Here is an 18,524-nt window from a genome sequence, read left to right as displayed (position 1 = left end):
TACCATCTCAAATGAATCCTTCCTTTGGCCTGCTTCCATACATATTAGCTATATAAATCTAGTGCGTCCAGACTCCTGCTTTCAATAAAATGTAGGGATCACAGTTTATTTCTGCCTGAACAGTCAGAAGATGATCACCATACAAATACTTCACTGCACTCCATCTGTGCAGGATCCTTCAGAGCTTGAAGCTTTTGAAATTAGAAAAGCAGGGGTAAATGTTTTCCTCTAACACAACATAGCTTGTGTACTAAACCTTTACTCTGAGAACTTTGTTACATACAGCCACATTATTGGGATACAGCAGAGGACTTAGTCAAAAACTGGCTAAGGAGTAAGATCTGAATTCACTGAGTGTTGTAACAGGCTGTGAACATATAACAAATGTGATGTTGCTACTGCTAGCAGAAAGATGCCATTCTACTGTGGAGGCTACTGGTTTTATTTTAATGAGTTGTGTTCAACTAAACATATTAACTATTCACCATATTGTATGTTACTAGCTATAGAAACTCTCAACATTAACACACTGGACTTTTATGAAGTATACTGGTCTTTTTATTAAATATCAGTAAGGTCTTTTCACCATCATCTGGTTGAATCTGTGTAAAATACTGGGTCTTACTAAGTGTGCAAACCTGAGGATTTTCTACACAGAGCTTCTCCATTCACCTCCCTCTTGACACAGAGTCTCTGTTGTGGGTCCAGGATCCACATTCCAGTTCTTTCAGACAGCCTGGTCAGGCGCTCATGCAGCAGATGAAAAGGGCAGGGGAAGGGCCCCAGCTCATCTGCCTCATCCACAGTCCCTCGTGGCAGTGGCTGGCAGAAATCACCTTTATTTCTGTCATTCTGGAAGTTTAGACCTTCCTTTCTCCTTCAGCAACTTTACTGTGCTAATTGTTGTACTGAATTCCTCCGGTGTTTGTGGTGACATTTTCAGCTGAGCCTGCATGAACTATATAACAGTAGTCTGCTCTTTTCTTAGTGGATGTTCGTCACATGCTTTTTTACAGGAACAGCCTGGAGGCAAATAAAGGAGGGTAGAGCAAGAAAATGTAGTAAAGCAAGGTTAATTGTTTAATCAGAGATTACTTGAAAAGTTCCTTCTGTCCCTCCTTGCCCTAAAGCAGAGAGAAGTAAGTATATCCTAGAAGGGGTCAGGGGACTTAACATTTACTCTCAGCTGCAACACCACCTCAGTGCTCTGAATGCCCACAAGGAGCAGAAAAAAACTTCTACAAATCATCCATGTCCACACTTCAGCTTCCTCCACACTAATACCTCATCACTTGGTCAGGGCATAAGTCTATAGACAGTATAAACTGCCAAGAGATCAAGTAATCCTGTAAGATCTAGTAGAAAGCCCAGGCAATACTAGCAGGAAAAGGGTGATGCTACCTCCCTTTCAATAGGAAAGGTCAGTAAAAATGTGTGGAAAACAGACATGGCTGTGTGAAGTCATATATATATGTCTTATGTATGACTATACTAATTTTAATATGACATACAACTTTACAAAGACAAAACCTTTTTTATTCCCCTTTCACTACCAAGCAGCCAGGCTGCTGTCAGCAACGTGTCAGCTGTCCTAGCTGGCCAGCAGAAGGCAATGCAAGTCCCCTGTGCAGTTCCCTCTTCCTCACAACACTCTGTTCAACGGGGTTATTGCTACTTGCAAGTCACTGGTCTCATCAAAGCAGGGGAAGAGAGGGAGAAATTCAAACTTCTGCCAAATTGATAAAAATTGACCAATATGTTATTTAAAATGTAATATTTCTTTTAGACTGTAGGCAGAGGTGACTTTGGGCAACAGCATTTTACCAAGACTTCTTCCTTAAAGGAGAGGCCAGAAGACAAGATAAGGCACTTGAAGGTCTGGTTTTGTGTGAGAAGGCAGGTGCTCAGTTAGGTCCAAGTAGCTTACACAACCTCAGGTGTCTCACAAGCCTACTGAAGATTAAGGAGAACACAATCCCCTCCATTAGTCTTGTGTGCAGAGAAGGAGTGGTGGACTGCTGTGGTTTAACCCCAGTTGGCAATGAAGCACCACACAGCTGCTCATTCAGTCCACCCTCTCATCAGGAAGGGGCAGAGAATCAGCAGACTCAGACTTCTGGTTTTACATAAGGACAGTTTAAAGGGGACAGAGAGAACATATTAATAATGATGGTGGTGATGATTCATAATAACAAGAACAACAAAACCAACGATAATAGTAGTTAGAATATATAAGAGTGAGTGATGCACAAAGAAATGCTCAGTCTGCTCACTGATCCTGCCACTGATTCTGCCACTGCCCAAGCAGCAGGCCCCAGACAACTTTCCTCCCCATACTAAGCATGACATCATATGGTATGGAATATCCCTTTGGCCAGTTGGGGTCAACTGTCCTGGCTGTGTCCTCTCCCAGCTTCTTGTGTTCTGCCAGCCTTCTTGATGGCAGGGCAGGAGAAGCTGAAAATTCTCTGACATAGTATAAACACTACCATAAACTTAGTAACAACTGAAAATGTAAGTCTGTTATCAACATTATTCTTATGCTAAATCCAGAATACAACACTATACCACCTACTCAGATGAAAATTAAATTATCCCATCTAAAACTAGGGCACGGACACATTACAGAAATTACCTGCTGCTATTCTAAATCAAGGGATAGTGAGGGAAAACCCTGTTAAAGGTTCGCTTTATGCAGCCCCTGCCATCCCTCCTGAATAAAGCCTTACACTTATGACTTACCGCACCTACACAGGTGTGTCTGTAGGGGGTGACTGAGAATAAAAATCATCTTTCAGCTGGGGAGGCCAGGACAAAGGTTTATTATACTGAGAGCCTCAAACACCTTGGGAATACTTTACTGCACCTCCAAAGACATGATTTTCTGCACACTGGGCAAAACACCAGTACAACTCACATGGCACATGGGACCAGGACAGGAACACTTGACTGCCCCTACAAGCACTCAGGTGTGCTCATTTGTCTGAAGGAGTTCGTGAGTTTTCAGAGGAGACTCAATAAAGTCCCAGGTTGACATCCCAGGCTCTTGGACTGCTGCTTTTGCTAAGTTTCAGGAAAAGTGAGAAGTCCTGTAACACAACAGACACAGTTCCTGGCACACAAGAATTTCCTGCAGTGCCACAGAATACAGTACTAAAGGAAAAAAAATAAACTAAATAAATGAACTTGCATTTGTATCAATCCAAAACAAAGACCCATCTCTAAGGGTACTAATCATCAGTAGAGTAGGATGTAAAGGTCCCATGCCAAACAAATGATCAGTGACATTTGAAGAAGCAGGATGACAAATGTTTGCAAAAGTGGAAAAGTACAGTAAGAAAGGAATGCTGTTTGGAGAAGCCCAAGGGAATTTGAGCTTTCCTTTTTACTAGTGTTGTCCCAGAGGAAAAAGAGCCTCAAGTTCTAAATCTAAGACTCTCTTTGTGTCAACAACAGAGAAATTTTAGAAACCAAGTATCTCACAAAGGGAAATTTCAATACAGATATTTTTCTCCCAAAACCAGCAAATATGTTTAAAACCTATATACCTACATATATATTTATGTGTATGCCTATACATATACATCAGTGTAATGCAGCCCTGGGGGAAGAAAATCTGTTAATTGGATGTTTCAATGCTGAGAAGAAATAAGAGCTGAAAATACATATGTGCAGGATGAGACTTCAGTAGAACACAGTGTAACACTTTGGGTTTCAGATTAGACTAGAGACAGAAAAAAATGTATATTTCTGAGACAAAGAGAGAAGACAATAGCAAAGAACTCACAATGAAAATATACAGAAAAGAGAACCACACAGATCTGCATGCTGTGTAAAATGGGGGGAAAATGCAATGTACAGTTCACAGCAAACTAAGAAAATTACTCCTTTTCCAATTCTACAAATGCCCACCTTTTTAGAGTCTTTTGTGCTGCTTCGTTGTCCATCCTTTTGTTCTGATGTTTTATTTAGTAACTTACCTTGTAGACATTTAACAGACTAAAATGAGCAGCTAGGAAAACATTGTGGCAACAGAATGCAAAAAAATTATAAATTACCAATTATAAACTGCCATGGCTATACGGGAGGAATCAAAATAGATACCAGTACAGCACACTGATGCGAATTAAAATAACATCACAGCAATATTCATGGCCACTACTGTTGAATTGTTTGTGTACAGGTGTAAATCTGGTCACAGAGAAAAAGCCAGTCAGCAAAATTTACAGGTGCTGTGTTGCTGACCTGCTTACTAGAGTAAAATGCTATAAATTTATGTGTTACTTTGAACATCTGTGTTCCAGGAAAAACAAGCAGGAAAGGAGAGAATGGCTGGAGACAAGCAGTTTCTCCATAAACACTAAGGCAGACATCTCAAAAATCAAAAGACATTCACAAAAAAATTGCAAGCACCCCAAGACGACCCAGAAATTTGTGGTCACACAGGTGTCTACAGCAGCTTGGGGCTCTGCACGAGAAGGGTAACTCCAGGGCTCCCTTGGGACAGGGTGGACACGTACAGGCCCCAGCATTGTCTTGCGACAAGAAGAAACTGGAATCAGGCTTGTGAAAGCTCTGGCTGCTGCTGTCTTCCAAACCTGTGTTTGGGAAGACTCACTCGACACGTTCCTTGCCTTGAGACAGCTGCAGATTCCTGTGGCTCTGACCGGATCTGGGTAGTCTTGGTGATGTTAAACACACTAGGCGTCATGGATATTAGCGGATAATATCCACAGAGATGTTTGGTAGCAGTAAAGCTGCCTGCATTTCCTCACCGCTGAGTGCTCTGAGGGTACCCAGCAGGGGAACGGCTCCCCGAGGCACAGGGGAGCGCAGGGAGGCGATACCGGGGGATACCCGGAGTAGGACCCCGCTTCCCACGCTGCCCTGCGGGGGGACCGCACGGCCTTGGCGCACGCAGTGCTGAAGCCTCGGTCGCCGGGACCACCCCGGAATACGGAGCAGCCTCAGCACAGCCCCTCATCTCTCGACCCTCCGGCGCCTTCCAGCGCCGCGCACACCCCTCCCGGCGGCGGGCGGAGGGCGGCGCTTGCAGGGCGGTCCCGGCCCCGGCCCCGGCCGCGGGTGTCTCTCGGCTTGGCAGCGGCAGAGCCGGCCCGGCAAAGCGGCGGGCACCGGCGGCCGCCATGGGGACGAACGCGCCGCCGCGCCGGGAGCCGCTGGCCCGCGGCCCTCACGTAAGTCAGGGCTGGGCGCGGGGGACGGCGGGCGGGCCGGGGGCGCTGCGGGGCCGTGCCGCGGCTGAGCCCCGCCGGGCGGCCGGGCAGGCAGCGCTCCGCCGAGCCCTGCGCCGTGCCGGCTCCCGGCACCGGGGGATGCAGCCGGGAGGGAGGGAGCTGCCTGCCCGCGCCGCGAGGATGTCACGGCAGGCGCCGTCTCCAGGGCCATCGCGGGACCCGCCTCTGTATCGCCGTGTTTTCAGCGGGCACACGGGATTTGGGGCCGTGCCGGCTGATGTGGAAGTTCTCGTGAGACCTGTGCTGAATGGTTGCCCTGGGCTGAATTTGTGCCCTTTCTCTCTGGCTTCTTTTCATTACCCAGTCCATAGCAAGCTGTGGGGAGCCAGTGACCTTTTCCGAAGCTAGCACACTGTTCCTTGTAACTGTGACTATCGTTCTTCTATTTGGAAGATGAGAAATTAGATTCACCTACATTAGGTTCACCCATCCTGGAAGGTGGTCTCGGCAAGGGTCTAGGATAATTTTCAGTTTTATTTTGTTGATGAACCTGTGGCAATGATGAATGGCCCCAGCATTCCAGGTGCTATACTAGTACAAGATAAAAAGGCATGCATGCTCCAAGGATTCACTTTCAAGCAGGATGTGGACAGAGTTTGGGAGAAGAGACTTGAATACAGGCAGGATAACAAGGGGACTTGATCTCGGTGGGGTAATTTTTCAGGTAGGTTTTCTCAGAAGGAGTTCAGCCAACAGGTGAAGTCAACACACTATTGAGGAGAAGGCAGAGGGGAGCTGTACAGCAGGGAGGATGGCAAGTGCAGAAGGGCTGGAAATATGGCACCGGAGAGGGGGCCAAGACTCTTGGGAGGGAGCAGTCCAGAGTCCTTGATCTTGGACTAGCAGTGCCACTGCAGGAATTAGTCCTGCTGATGCTGTTGCTCCAGGCTATTGACTTTGCCCCCTGTAGAGCAGGTTTTGTGGCTGACTGACAGCTGGTTTTAACTACTAGGAGCTATATCTCTCTGCATGCTTGAAGAGTGTGCAACAGATATCAGAGGTGATGTCTGCCAAAATACAAAACAAAAGGTGTGTGCCTATCATGCAAGGAAGGCCTGTCCCTTTTCAATCTGAATGTCCTACCATCTCAGTTGTTTCTCTGAAGCTTTTCTTTACCTATCCTCCCTTTCCCCTTGTGTTCCAGCCAGCTTTGACTTCAGATTTGGCACCAGATCTCCCTGAGATCTGGAGGTGTTGAGAAATACCACCTTGGCTATTCACCAGTGAAGGTATCCCTCTAGGACTCAGATATAGGCTTTAAATAAACTGATATCCAAAAAGCACTGAAAATATATCTGTTGTATTTATTTTTAAGTAAGAAATTGACATTTTTTGCCGTCTAGTAGCACTGCTTTCCTATGGTGCTCTGAGTCCAAATCTGAAATCACCATGTCAGCACATCAGATACTGAAGAGTAAACCATCTCAGAGACAAAACTGAAAATTAACAAAGCTCCCCATTCATATTAAGGAAATCAAGGGTGCTGATGGAAATTATACAATGTTTGCACATCCCCCAAGATTTTAAATGAGAGTGTCAGTACACAGGAACTATGTGGATTGTCTGACTTGGGAGCACTCTTCTACCAGAAGATTTCTTACCTCTGATATGTGTGATGTGCTCTTTAAGCATATCACACTTAACAAGACTACCTGCAGCCTGGAGATTTTTAACTAGTAAGAAGGTTGGGGGCCCAACGCTTGGGGACATGAGTCCCATCAACACTGTGCTGCCTTGGGAAAGGCAGATTTTTATGGGCTATATAAAAATGACACTAGGGCAGAGTCAAGGACACCCATAATATTTTCTGCAAATAAGCATGATTTCATGTGGTAGAAGCCAATCACAGGGATTTTTCCACTAAGTACTTAGGACTAAGGATTGTCCTTTTCAAAATTGTGTTCAAATTTTATGCTTTTTCTTACAATTGTAATCAAATTTTAATTCTAATCAAAAGATTGAGCTGGATCATTGGATCTTTGAGAAAACACAGGCATGACAGCATGCCACACAATGCCAGTATTTCATAATTGCCTTTCAGAGACACACAAAAGGGTTTCAAAAAGCACAGGAAAAGTAAGAGGGAGGCTCAACCTGGAGTCTCATTGTCAGATACATTCAGGCTGAGTTTTTTATAAATACTGCCTCAGCAGCCAGGCCAGTCAGAAAGTGGTCTGTGTCCACCTCCTACACCCTGGCACAAAGAAGGCCTTGGGAAAACAGGCTGCTATTCTCTTAATAGTGTATGGTCCTTCCTGGAGGGACTCGGTACAGCCTAAGGACATGGGTGTCTATTAGAATGTCTGTTGTAGACTTGCTCTTCCTGCAAAAATCAGGGAATATTTTAGCAGTTATATGTCTCTGCAATTCTGGACAATTTTTCATCGAAACATCTGGTACTAAATCAAAGCTTTAATAAAAGAACATGGATAGCAAATCCAGCTGAGAAAATCAGACTATTCTAGAATAACAGCTGACTCAGGCGCTCTGCATGTGATTTTTTTCCAGATTAGTATTAGAAAGCCGGAAGGAAATAAGGAAATGGCAATTTAGCATGTGGGGCTTTTTTGGTTTTTTTCTAAATGTCATCCTGAATTCCAAAGATTTACTCTTCATCATCAAGATCTTGATTTACTGTCCAATCAAAGCAAATTTACTGATGGTTTGTTGGTTGAAGGCTTTAGAAACAGAGCCTCTTTTTAAAATGGTGTGCTTGTTTTTATTTTTCCTTGACTTTTATTTGTTGTTTGTAAAAAGCAAACTTTTCCTGGACATTTCTGGTAATGAAAATAAGGCCTACAGATACTTCAAAAAACAAGGAGACTTTATTCTTTATTCCAGAATTAAAAGCACAGATGTACTTTTGTGGAATACCTGATACCACTGTGCTTTTGACTGGCACTTAAGCCTTCTGTTGCATCTCTACAAGCTTCTTCAAATGGAAAATCTGAAATTGTTTCAGGGAATAATAGTAGCCATGTAATACATTAAGATTTAAGAATCCTCTGAGAGTCACATGTTTAAAGGAGACATTTGAATAACTCACCTAATAATACCTAGTGTGTTGAAAGACAGGAGAATCCAGACTTAGTGAAGGTAGCTACTGCTACCCTTGTCCATTTTATATTGTCTCACAAAATTTCCTCACCTGTCTTAGTAAATGTAAACTGACTATCTGCTTTGTACTGTAACTTTACAATCTCATTTTCTTCTTTCATCATATTTTTTGTCTTAATAGCCAAAATCCACAAACTACACATGAAAGAAATTATTTTAATATGGCATAAAGGGTGGAAATACGTGTTTACTATTATAATTCTTTAATTCTGATAATGGATCACTTCTTAATGGATTTTTTTTTGTAATTATGTAGTAGAATTAGTACTCCCTAAAATTAGAAATTAGCAATTGCCAGAGAAGATATAATAATTCAAATATTGGTAATCTAATAGTCACATTGAAAAACACAGTTACATTCAAGTAGGATGTGAAAGAGCCTCAAAAGGATTAGGAGAGATGAAAAAAAAGAACATACCAGTTGGACAGGAACAGCAGAGAGGAATCTCTAGACCAGTGTGCAACACAGCAGGTATTTATTAATAGTGAGAAGTGGCCAGAGTTTGATTCCTCCTTCCTGCCAGACTTTTAACTTTCTTTTCAGCACTTCATGTCAATTTGAAGTGAAAAAAGTAGGCAGTCTTAGCGTCAGAACTGGTAAAGCTTAACAGAATTTTCTTTCCAGACTTTCACAAATGAGAGGCATTTGCATCTTTGGCTGTTGGAGAGTTGGCTCTTTTTTCTTCATGGTTTCCTCGACCAGGTATTTATATATATAAATCTGAGGTGGAAATTGGGATCTTGTACTTGGCAAATATACCCAGTGTCTTACCTACTGATGAGGTAAGCTTCCAATCAACTTCATTCTGCACTGGATCACATCCAAATATTCTGAGTATGTAGAGAAACTCTACTGATTCCATTTTGAACATACCCCAAGTTGTTTTAAGAGAACCACATTGTCTGCTGATCCAGGGGTGTAGATGCACGGCACCGTAAGAGGAAGAATTGCACCACAAGAACCACCCCAGCCTAGGCTGCCATCATTGATCAAGACCAACTGGTCTGAAGCCAGCTTGGGTATGTTGAACTGCATCAGATTTCCCAGTGGATGTCTGATGTGTGTCAAAAAATCATCAGCAGCAATCATTCCAGCAGGACTGAACAAGAAGTAGAGCTTCAGAAGAAACAGACAAGCTGTAACCCTAACAGCATTGGTTCCAAGTGAAGAAAACAGACCCATTTGAAGAATTAAACTGATCACATAAGCAGAGTTAGTCACATGATGACAGCAAAAAGTGGGTCAGATCCACTATTTTTAGATGGAGTGGGAAGGAAAAGTTTTGTGGTGGTTTTTTTTTTTTAGCAGAAATTAAGATAAAGGCTCAAGATAGAATGAACTGGGAAAAAAAACCCAAACTATTGAGGCTTCCAGTACTCTTTCCACTGCTTTACATGGGTTTCACATGGATATTATCCTAGCCTACACTACACACACACTCCTCTCTGACCAAGGAATTCTCTACAAAGAGTTTGCTTTTTATGCCATGTATCTATCACATTCTACAACTCTACCTCGTTAGAATAAACTTTACTCACATTTTATAGCATATATGCAAATGCCATTGTTTTGTAACACACCAGACACCAGAATATGCCATCTTTTCAATAGGGAAGAAAAAGGTACTGTAATCTATTACAGAACATTAGAAACGCTTGGGAAAAAAAAGCATAGAATGTTTTTTACCTAATTCCTAATTACTTCAGTGAGATTCACAATTTGCTTCTTACTTGGGTTTTTGAAGCACCTAATTTTAACACTGACTCATGGAATATTTAGATAGGAAAAGAACCTTAAAGTCATCAAGTCCAACCATTAATACAGCACTGCCAAATCCAACATTAAATCATGTTCCTAAGTGCCACATCTATGTGCCTTTTACATAATTCTAGGGGTGATAAGTCCAGTACTTCCTTGGGCAGTTGCTTATAATGTTTGATAACCCTTTCAGTGAATAAATATTTCTGAATATCCAAGAATAAACCTCCACTGGCACACCCTGAGGTCATTTCCTCTTGTCTGTCATTGTTACTTGGGAAAAGAAACTGATCCCCACCTTGCTACTCATAAGATAGCTCCCTGCACCAGCTTCATTGATTTCTTTGGACAGTATCTTTCCAGAGACAAAGAACAAATTTTCATAGAGTTATTGATTTCTTCTCCCTGGGAATTCTGTGTCTTACAGTCTTAGATGTCCATTTTGTGGGCATAAGACACTGAGCAAAGATGTAAGAGATCTGTGTTACGATGACAAGAGAATAAATCTTCAAATTTCCCTTTTCATAGCATCTATGGCATTGTCTTATCCCTGATCTCTTCCCCTTCTCTGGAACATCAGATATGAACTGTGATGTGTTTGTCCACAATTGCTGTTAACTGCACACCTCACCTGGTAGTTTTAACCAGGAAGAACAAACAGGAAAATGCAGGAAGGTAAAATTTATTAGGCTTTCCCTACTGTGTGTAACTATTTATATTCTCCTTATATCATGTAGTGCACGGTACTTGGTCCCTTCCTGCAAGGAATATTTATAATGGAGTGCATTCTCAGTAGCTGAACACTACCATGCCAGAATCTTCAGAGGTTATCAGTTTGGCTGTCTCAGAAGGGCCTGCTTTTCTGAAAGCCCCGATCTTTAAAATTCAAGTTGCTTTCAGGTATTTTAGGCTGGACAGTACAGAATTGTTACATTCAGCTGCTTTTGAAAACCTTAGTGGAAGTTCTTTTACTCTCAGCATGTGTCTTTGACATAAATAAAATGGACATAAATGAAAAATTAAGGATAAATAATAAAGAGTCACATCATGTAGATGTTGAAAAGTCATAAAGCTCTGCTTTCAGAAGGGAATAAGTAACACACAGTGGCTAGCACCAGTGCAGAAGATCAGAGTGCTACTGATTCTGTCTGTCCACACTATCCATCTCCTGGCCACCGTCATGCACCAACCATCCCAGTTAAGCACCTTTTACCTTTTGCAGGATGGGTTTCCAGCAAATCGAAACCAGCTGCAAACCAAACCCACTCTTCTATTCAGATCTTAAGCACCATGACCTCTCCCAAAACTAGTATGCTCCACATCTCCAACATTTCCCCACACTTTGACACTAATGACCATTTAGTCTCTGCAGAGCCTTTACTATTCCTGCAAAGCTTTCTGATGAGGGAAGTGCCAATGAATTTTCTGGATACTGAGACCCTACTCCTCTAATGAACCCCTTTGCAGCCACAGGCCTTGTCAAGGCCCTCTTCACAGTGTCATTGGAGATTTTGAGCAGCAAAGCATAAAACCAACAGGAGCAGGCAGATTTTGGGCTGAGGTTTCTCCTCTCCTCTCATCTCATCTCATCTCATCTCATCTCATCTCATCTCATCTCATCTCATCTCATCTCATCTCATCTCATCTCATCTCATCTCATCTCTCTGCACAGCATTTGTCTCTCTGCTGAGAAGCCTTGAGGCAGGACTCACTCAGTAACAAGAAAAATTTAATCTTGTTTATGTAATATGTGAGGTCTGTGAGAAATAGCCAAAAGGAACATAAACTTTCTTGTTTCTTCTGCACCTTTCACTGTAACATGCTGAAACACCATTAGAACATTTACAGAAAAATTACATGAAGAGATGCACTGATGGTGTTGTAAGAGTAATTAACTCTCAATGTGGTTGCTTCTAGCTGTGTTAGTACTAGTTTAAACCGGAGTCTGCCCATATGTTCACACTTCCATACACTCATGCTCAAATATTATTCAGGCTCTTCTTCAGTGTTTCGGTGAAACCAAACAGATATGCTGGCAAGCTTATCATAACCTGAGATCATTTACAGCAGACAATTCAAATTTATTTAATATGGCATTTCCAGAATGTAAATGGGTTTTTAAGCGATGTGCATAAAGTAAATCTAGTGATGCAGAGAACAATGAAAATAATTTAATTTGGACATGAATTGAACCTAAGGTGCCTATCAGTTGCTATTACTGCATGTGGTCAGTATTGCAAGCAAAGATGCCTGGTAACTTCAGAAGTGGGTGTGCTGCAATATTCTCAAAACACTGAGTCTTCACAGAGCTATGACTCATTGAACCACAGCTGTCTGAGGACTTTCTGAATGTCAGCATAGGATAAGATCCTTTCTACCTATCTTGGGAAACAGTCAGATCATCACTTTAAATTCCCAAGGGCAAGTCGTTTAGAGTTTTTACTTTAATAATCACTCTTGAAAATATTTTTTCTTTTAGCTGAAAACTTCAGTAATTGTTTCTTAAAGTCTTATTAAACAAATATTTGTAACTGCTAGGAAAGACAACCTTTTTCTCCTTGATAAAGCCCAGAAATGCAATTATCTCATTCCTTCCACCTGCTTAATTCTAGGTATGTCAGACAAGAGTCAGTCTTACACCTAATTTTTCTAAGAATTAAAGGGCAAAGCTAGAAGGGATATGAGTCCCCTCAGGTTTATATGGATGAACAAAGATACAATCTGGACTGAAAAACTGGCAAAGTTCTGGTACCAAATAGCTGAATGTTGTACAGGCTTGCTCCAATGTATGGCCCTACCACACTAGACTTAGGTTTCAGCCACACAAATGTGAAATCAGAGAAGTAAAAATGGGCAAAGAATTATCCTTTTACTAGGACTGTGTGACACCATTTCAGCTATTGCGATGTTTTAGGTAGTTTCAATATATAGTGGGCACAGGTTGCTGATGTTACACATGGTGCCTCAGGTATTGAGCTAGGATCCAAGTCATAGTCACTTCATTAATGTGAGACTTGACCTCCAAACGCCTCCAGCTTGAGAAAACAAACCACATCTCTTTTACAGTCAACTGGAACACAGATGACAGCAACACCTGCTAGTTGGTTTAACAGCTTTTTTGATTGTGCTGCATGCCAATGAAGTTGTCATTTGGCAACGCCCTGGGCTGAATTAATGCCAAAATTATAAAATTCTGCATCACACCCAGGCCCTCTTCAGGCGCTACTGGTAGGTGCTCTGACTGGGGGGCTGCAGTTCCTGCACAGCCTGCGCCATCAGGCTACTGCCGTATTCTTCCATACACCTCTGTAGGCTGTTTGTCCTGACTGTGCATCTCCTAGAGCACCCCCACAGCCCCTCGCTCCCTGACAGCCCTCACTTTAAAAGGTCTTAACATGATGGCAGTCGCCACTCAAGCCGTGAGATCATCCAGCAGTTTTAACTAGCTACCTCAGATGTGTATATACGGAGTATTCCATATATAAACCGACTCTAAGGTGGGACAGTATCTTCTTATAGACGATATGGCTCCTCTTTGGGAGGACTTTCTTCACAGAAAGCCCGATGAGACATTGGAACGAGCTGCCATTGCAATGGAGTCACCGTTCCTGGCGGTGTTTAAGGAAAGACTGGATGTGGCACTCAGTGCCATGGTCTCGTTGACAGGGAGGTGTTGGCTCCTAAGTTGGACTCGGTGACCTCAGAGGTCTTTTCCAAGCAATTGGTCCTGTGGTTCTGTGATGGCAAACCCGCATGCGGCCCTAGGGGCGCGCCGGGGGCTGCCCGGGCCTCGGGCCAGCGTGGCGCGGCCGGGGCAGACCCCTCCTCTGCGCTCACTTCCTGCGGGGCGGGGCTTGCCGCCTGCGGATGCGAGCGGCGCTGGCGCCGGCAAGGTGACTGCGGGGCGGCCGCGCAGAGCCGGGCCGGGCCGGGCCGGGCCGCGTCTCCGCCGCCGAGGTGCGGGGCGGCGGCAGCGGCGGGAGCGCGGCGGGCGGGGGCGGGAGCGCGGCTGTGCCTGGGGGCGGGGCGGCGCGCGGGCCGGGGCGCGTCTCCGCGGAATGCGGGGATCCAGAGCCCCGGAGATGCGGGTGCGGGTCCCCGGGAAAAGCGGGATCCAGAGCCCCCGCAGGGGACAGGTGCGCACGGGGACACTGTCCAGAGGAGCAGAGAGAGCGGCGGGCCGCAGGCGTGGCTTGTCCCCGTGGCTTGTGCGGAAGAGGGGGAGTACCTGGGCAGCCTTGTGTAGCCAGTGAACGGCCTGAAGTGTCAGGGCGGGTTTAGATTGGATATTAGGAAAAGGCACTTCACCCAGAGGATAACTGGGACGGACTCCCTAAGGAAGTGGTCACAGCAGCAGCCTGACAGGGTTCAGGAAGCGTTCATGCTTCCTCAATGCTCTCCGGCACGTGGATGCTTGGGTTGTCCTGTGCAGGAATAAGAGTTGGACTCAGTGATCTTTGTGCTTCTCTTCCAGTTCAGCATTGGAGTAATCATATTATCATATTCTGTGATTCTTGGTGTATCAATATTTAGAGAAGCACAGGGGTTGATCCCTTGCACCAGGAAGGGGCCTGGTGGAGACATCAGCCACATTCATGGGGGGAATGGTGGGGAGCGTTTTTTGCCCTAAAACATGTGCAGGGCGATGGATGCTTTTCCACCCTCACAGAGGTGTTTGAGGGTGTCATTTGATGTTTGGTCACCTGCACTCGGCTCTAGGAAGGGGCCCTGGGTGTGTGTGCACACAGGCGATGTAGAACCAATGGTTCAGTGCATGGGTGGAGAAGGGTGGTGGGCATACACGCACTGGTACAGGGTGTGGGAAGCGCTCAGGGTACAATAACCTGCGTGCCACACAGCAAAGCAGTTGGGTAGGTGAAATTGCCTTCCATACATGGGAATACACAGAGTGTAGAGACAGGGTCTTTGATTTTATAAGCCAGTATTTCGGAGGCGTGAGTGTAGAATATAGAGTATGCAGGTGGTGTCATTTGTTTGTGAAACAGTTATCGAGGATTGTCTCATGCTCTAAGCCTGCTAAGAGAAACAGTAGCTGCTTGGCTGCTGTTAAGTCTGGCCCAGAATTTCCCAGTCTCAAAAAGTCCTTGAATCTGTAATAATCTAAAAGCTTTAGGATGGAGTATAGAAGAGCAGTAGACCAAAGCACATGGAGATTAAGTATTTCAAGTAGTCCTTCATGGAAGATTATTTTATTTCTTTACCCTTCTGCTAAAGATTGCTAGTTCCTACAAGGTAGAAGAGATAGACCTTGGAACAGGAGGATCCCCCAGCTAGAGAGTTCTATGTAGATCAAGCTCAGTATATCGTCAGACATCTAGAAACTAAGAGGCAAATGTCCGGGATTCATTATTTCATATAATTGTGGTGAACAGTCCTGAAAAGAGATGACTTGCCTGCAAAAGCTGATAATAAATTCTAAAACCACACTGGTAACAAAATTTTGTAACTAGGTCATCACAGCTATGCTTGAAGGAATTTGCTGTTAATGGCTGAAGGGACTTGGCCATTGCTTTTTGACAGTGAATACTGTCTGAAGTTAAGAATTATTTTTTTTCTGAGCATTTAGGCTCAGAAAAGTTTGGAGTCGGGATAGAATAATGACTGTTGTTAAACTGTGATGTAGCAATACATCAGACGTTTAGGAAACATTCACGTTATCCTCGAAAACAATAAACCTATTTAATTAGTGGCAAATTTCCACATGCAGTTGATAATTATACTGCATTGTTACCTACCTTATACTAGGGTAAATATTTTGGTTCTTCAGATAGGCAGGTGTTTAAAATTGACAGCAATAGAAAACCTGTCTGCACCAAGGCCAATGTCTGCACTTGGCAGCTTTTTGAAACTGCTGTGTTACAGAGTTTTAAGGCAGTACTGGAAATAATTCTGCTTTTAAATATAATGTTAACAGAAGTTTAAATGGACAAATACCAGAAACTGCCTTTGATTCTAGTCAATTCAGACAGATTTGGAGTGTCTCCACATCTATGTCTAAAATTATTTCAAGAGACCATTACTACAGCCAAATACTAACTGTAATTAAATGAGCTCTTCATGGCTGGAAAGATATGTGGGCTAGTGATTCAGTTCTGTTGGATCTGTGAAAAAATGGTGGAAAAAGAGATTTCATTTTTTTCTCAACTTACAGACCTTCTGTTTTAGCAGATGGTATGTTCTGTGTCTGGATGGAAGGTTTTTAGAATTTCAGACAATTCTTGAAGAAAAAAGAAAGAAAACTATTCTGCTTCTTAAAAGACTGTTTTGCGTAAGTGAAGAGAAACTGCTTTGTCAGAGGGGTCATGGTGGTCCTAGCTCAGACAGGTAACTTGGAGTTCAGTTTAGTTTGCTTTGTCACTTCCTTATTTTGCAGTTTTTTTACTTTGGCTTCTTGATTTATATAGTATAGAATATGTATGCAGCATTGGCCAACTTGAAGAGTTTTGTGAGCGGTTTGGCTCTAGTTATACTTAAATTGTTCATGCAGTTTCAAAGAACAAGCTTATAGGTGTGTCAAAAGTGGCGTTCACATCTTGAGCACCATTTCATTTGAATTAGTGGCCAGTTTTACATAAATAATGACAGGACATCGTGCTCAGAACCACCTCCAAAGAGAGGCTGTTTTAGAAATGAGGAAAAACAGTGGGGTCTGTTAGATCTGAGTCTGGCTGGTGTCACTGTCAGTGATGGTCACTGATAGTTTTCTCTGATAGTTTTCACTAATAGTTTTGCAGAGCCATAATGGATTGCAAGTGGACTAGAGATACCACATTACCTTTGACAACTTGGCATAGATTCCTGATCGACCCTCATGTTGCTATTACACCAAAGCATTGTATGATCATGTATGATGAAACCTAAACTAATGTCTTAAAATTAGGGAAATCTTGAAATTTTTTAAGTTGAATCTTGATTTTGTAAGTTTCATAAGAGTGTGATATCGCAGCAGCCTTTCTTTTAGAACTTTACTGAAAAAAATCTGAATGCAGTCTAAAAGGAGCATGGAATTTCTCCTGTTAATATTATCATGTACTGTCCCACATTTCTAGCTGGCAAAATCAGTAGAGAGATTGATACTGCTTTGAGTCAAGGATAAGCAAGCCTTGTCCATTAATCCAGAACAAGTTGCATCTGCAGAGTGGAGCAAAAATCTGACATAACATCAGATTTATACCAAAAGGATGGTGCTTACTTAAACTCTTGCTAACACCATAGCCATTTCTGTTTGGTAGGAAAGGAAATTTGGGTTATTTTGATGTTTTGTATTATTGATTTTCTTAATGTACTTTGGCCTACAAAAGGGTATGTAGGGCTTTGGAAATAAATGTTTAACTTGCTCTACCTCACCAAAATGTGTTTAATGGAGATACATAAGCTGTCATAGTCAAAAACTTTTTATTTTTGTTTACAGAGTCTGTCAGTGGATGCATCTGAGCAATTTATTCCATTCTTTTATTTGGAATGTGAGATTTTCTTTCTTTCATTTACTAAGGCAGAATAATTTTTCTACTTATGCAGAGGTTTCCATCAGAATAGGGAGAAGTAATTTTACTGTTTTATTACAGTTGAACTTCATAACACTTAAATATTGTTTATACAGAATTTTTATATACTTTTTGTAGAAATAGAAGCATTAAAATTGAGTTTTAACTGGAAAAAAATTTCTCTTCTAAATTTTGGAAGGAGAACCCCATTTGTTCTGTTAGGTATTAGATGTCCATTATAAGTGCAGTAGTATTCATAGTTGGGGCTACACTTGTGTGTATTGTTCATTAAGTGATTGCCATTTGATGCAAGTAAATTACTATTATTAATTACACACTTCTTGTTTTCTCTATTATGTCAGGAGGTGTACTTCAAGAATCTTTCAAAACAGAAGCAGAAGGAAGTAATGGAGAAGAATGGAAACAACCACAAACTTCGTGTTTGTGTTGCTACTTGCAACCGTGCTGATTATTCAAAATTAGCTCCCATTATGTTTGGTATTAAGGCAGAACCACAGTTTTTTGAGCTTGATGTCGTGGTGCTTGGTTCCCACCTGATTGATGATTATGGGTAAGGTGAATTTTTATCTACCAGTTTCTGAGGTGTTAGCAATGATAATATGAACATTAGGTAAAACAGACTCTTGGCATCATGAGTGCAGACAACAAAGTTTTACTTTTTTTTCCCAGAATTTTATTTTGAGCTCCTTATGAGATTGCATATTTTATGCAATCATTTTTTTTCAGCCAGTCTTTGAATTCTAGAAAGTTTTGTGCAAATGCTGTAACTGACTCCAAAAAGAATCATAGGCTGTATGAAGTGAGAAAGTGATGTACTGCATTTTTCCCTGAAACCTGGTGATTATCAAATGGAAATGTGCTACA

At 42.6% G+C, this 18,524-nt stretch overlaps 1 protein-coding gene across 3 annotated transcripts in view; it reads left to right on the top strand.

Annotated features, from left to right (window-relative positions):
- Positions 1 to 5,125: 5,125 nt before the first annotated feature.
- Positions 5,126 to 18,524, top strand: part of GNE (glucosamine (UDP-N-acetyl)-2-epimerase/N-acetylmannosamine kinase) — a 33,294-nt gene continuing 19,895 nt past the window's right edge. The window contains exons 1-2 of one of the 3 annotated variants that reach the window (XM_058043799.1): positions 5,126 to 5,198; positions 18,002 to 18,210. In XM_058043799.1, the coding sequence (XP_057899782.1) occupies positions 5,148 to 5,198; positions 18,002 to 18,210 (260 nt within the window). In that variant the 5' untranslated portion in view covers positions 5,126 to 5,147. Of the gene's footprint in view, positions 5,199 to 13,987; positions 14,028 to 16,376; positions 16,480 to 18,001; positions 18,211 to 18,524 lie in introns of those variants that run through there. The other 2 variants (XM_058043800.1, XM_058043801.1) reach the window with 2 other exon arrangements.

This window comes from Melospiza georgiana, chromosome Z (assembly GCF_028018845.1).
Source record: "Melospiza georgiana isolate bMelGeo1 chromosome Z, bMelGeo1.pri, whole genome shotgun sequence".
In the NCBI taxonomy this organism is placed as follows: Eukaryota; Metazoa; Chordata; class Aves; order Passeriformes; family Passerellidae; genus Melospiza; species Melospiza georgiana.
Note: the sequence above shows the minus strand (reverse complement) of the source record. Positions and strands in the feature narration are given on the sequence as shown.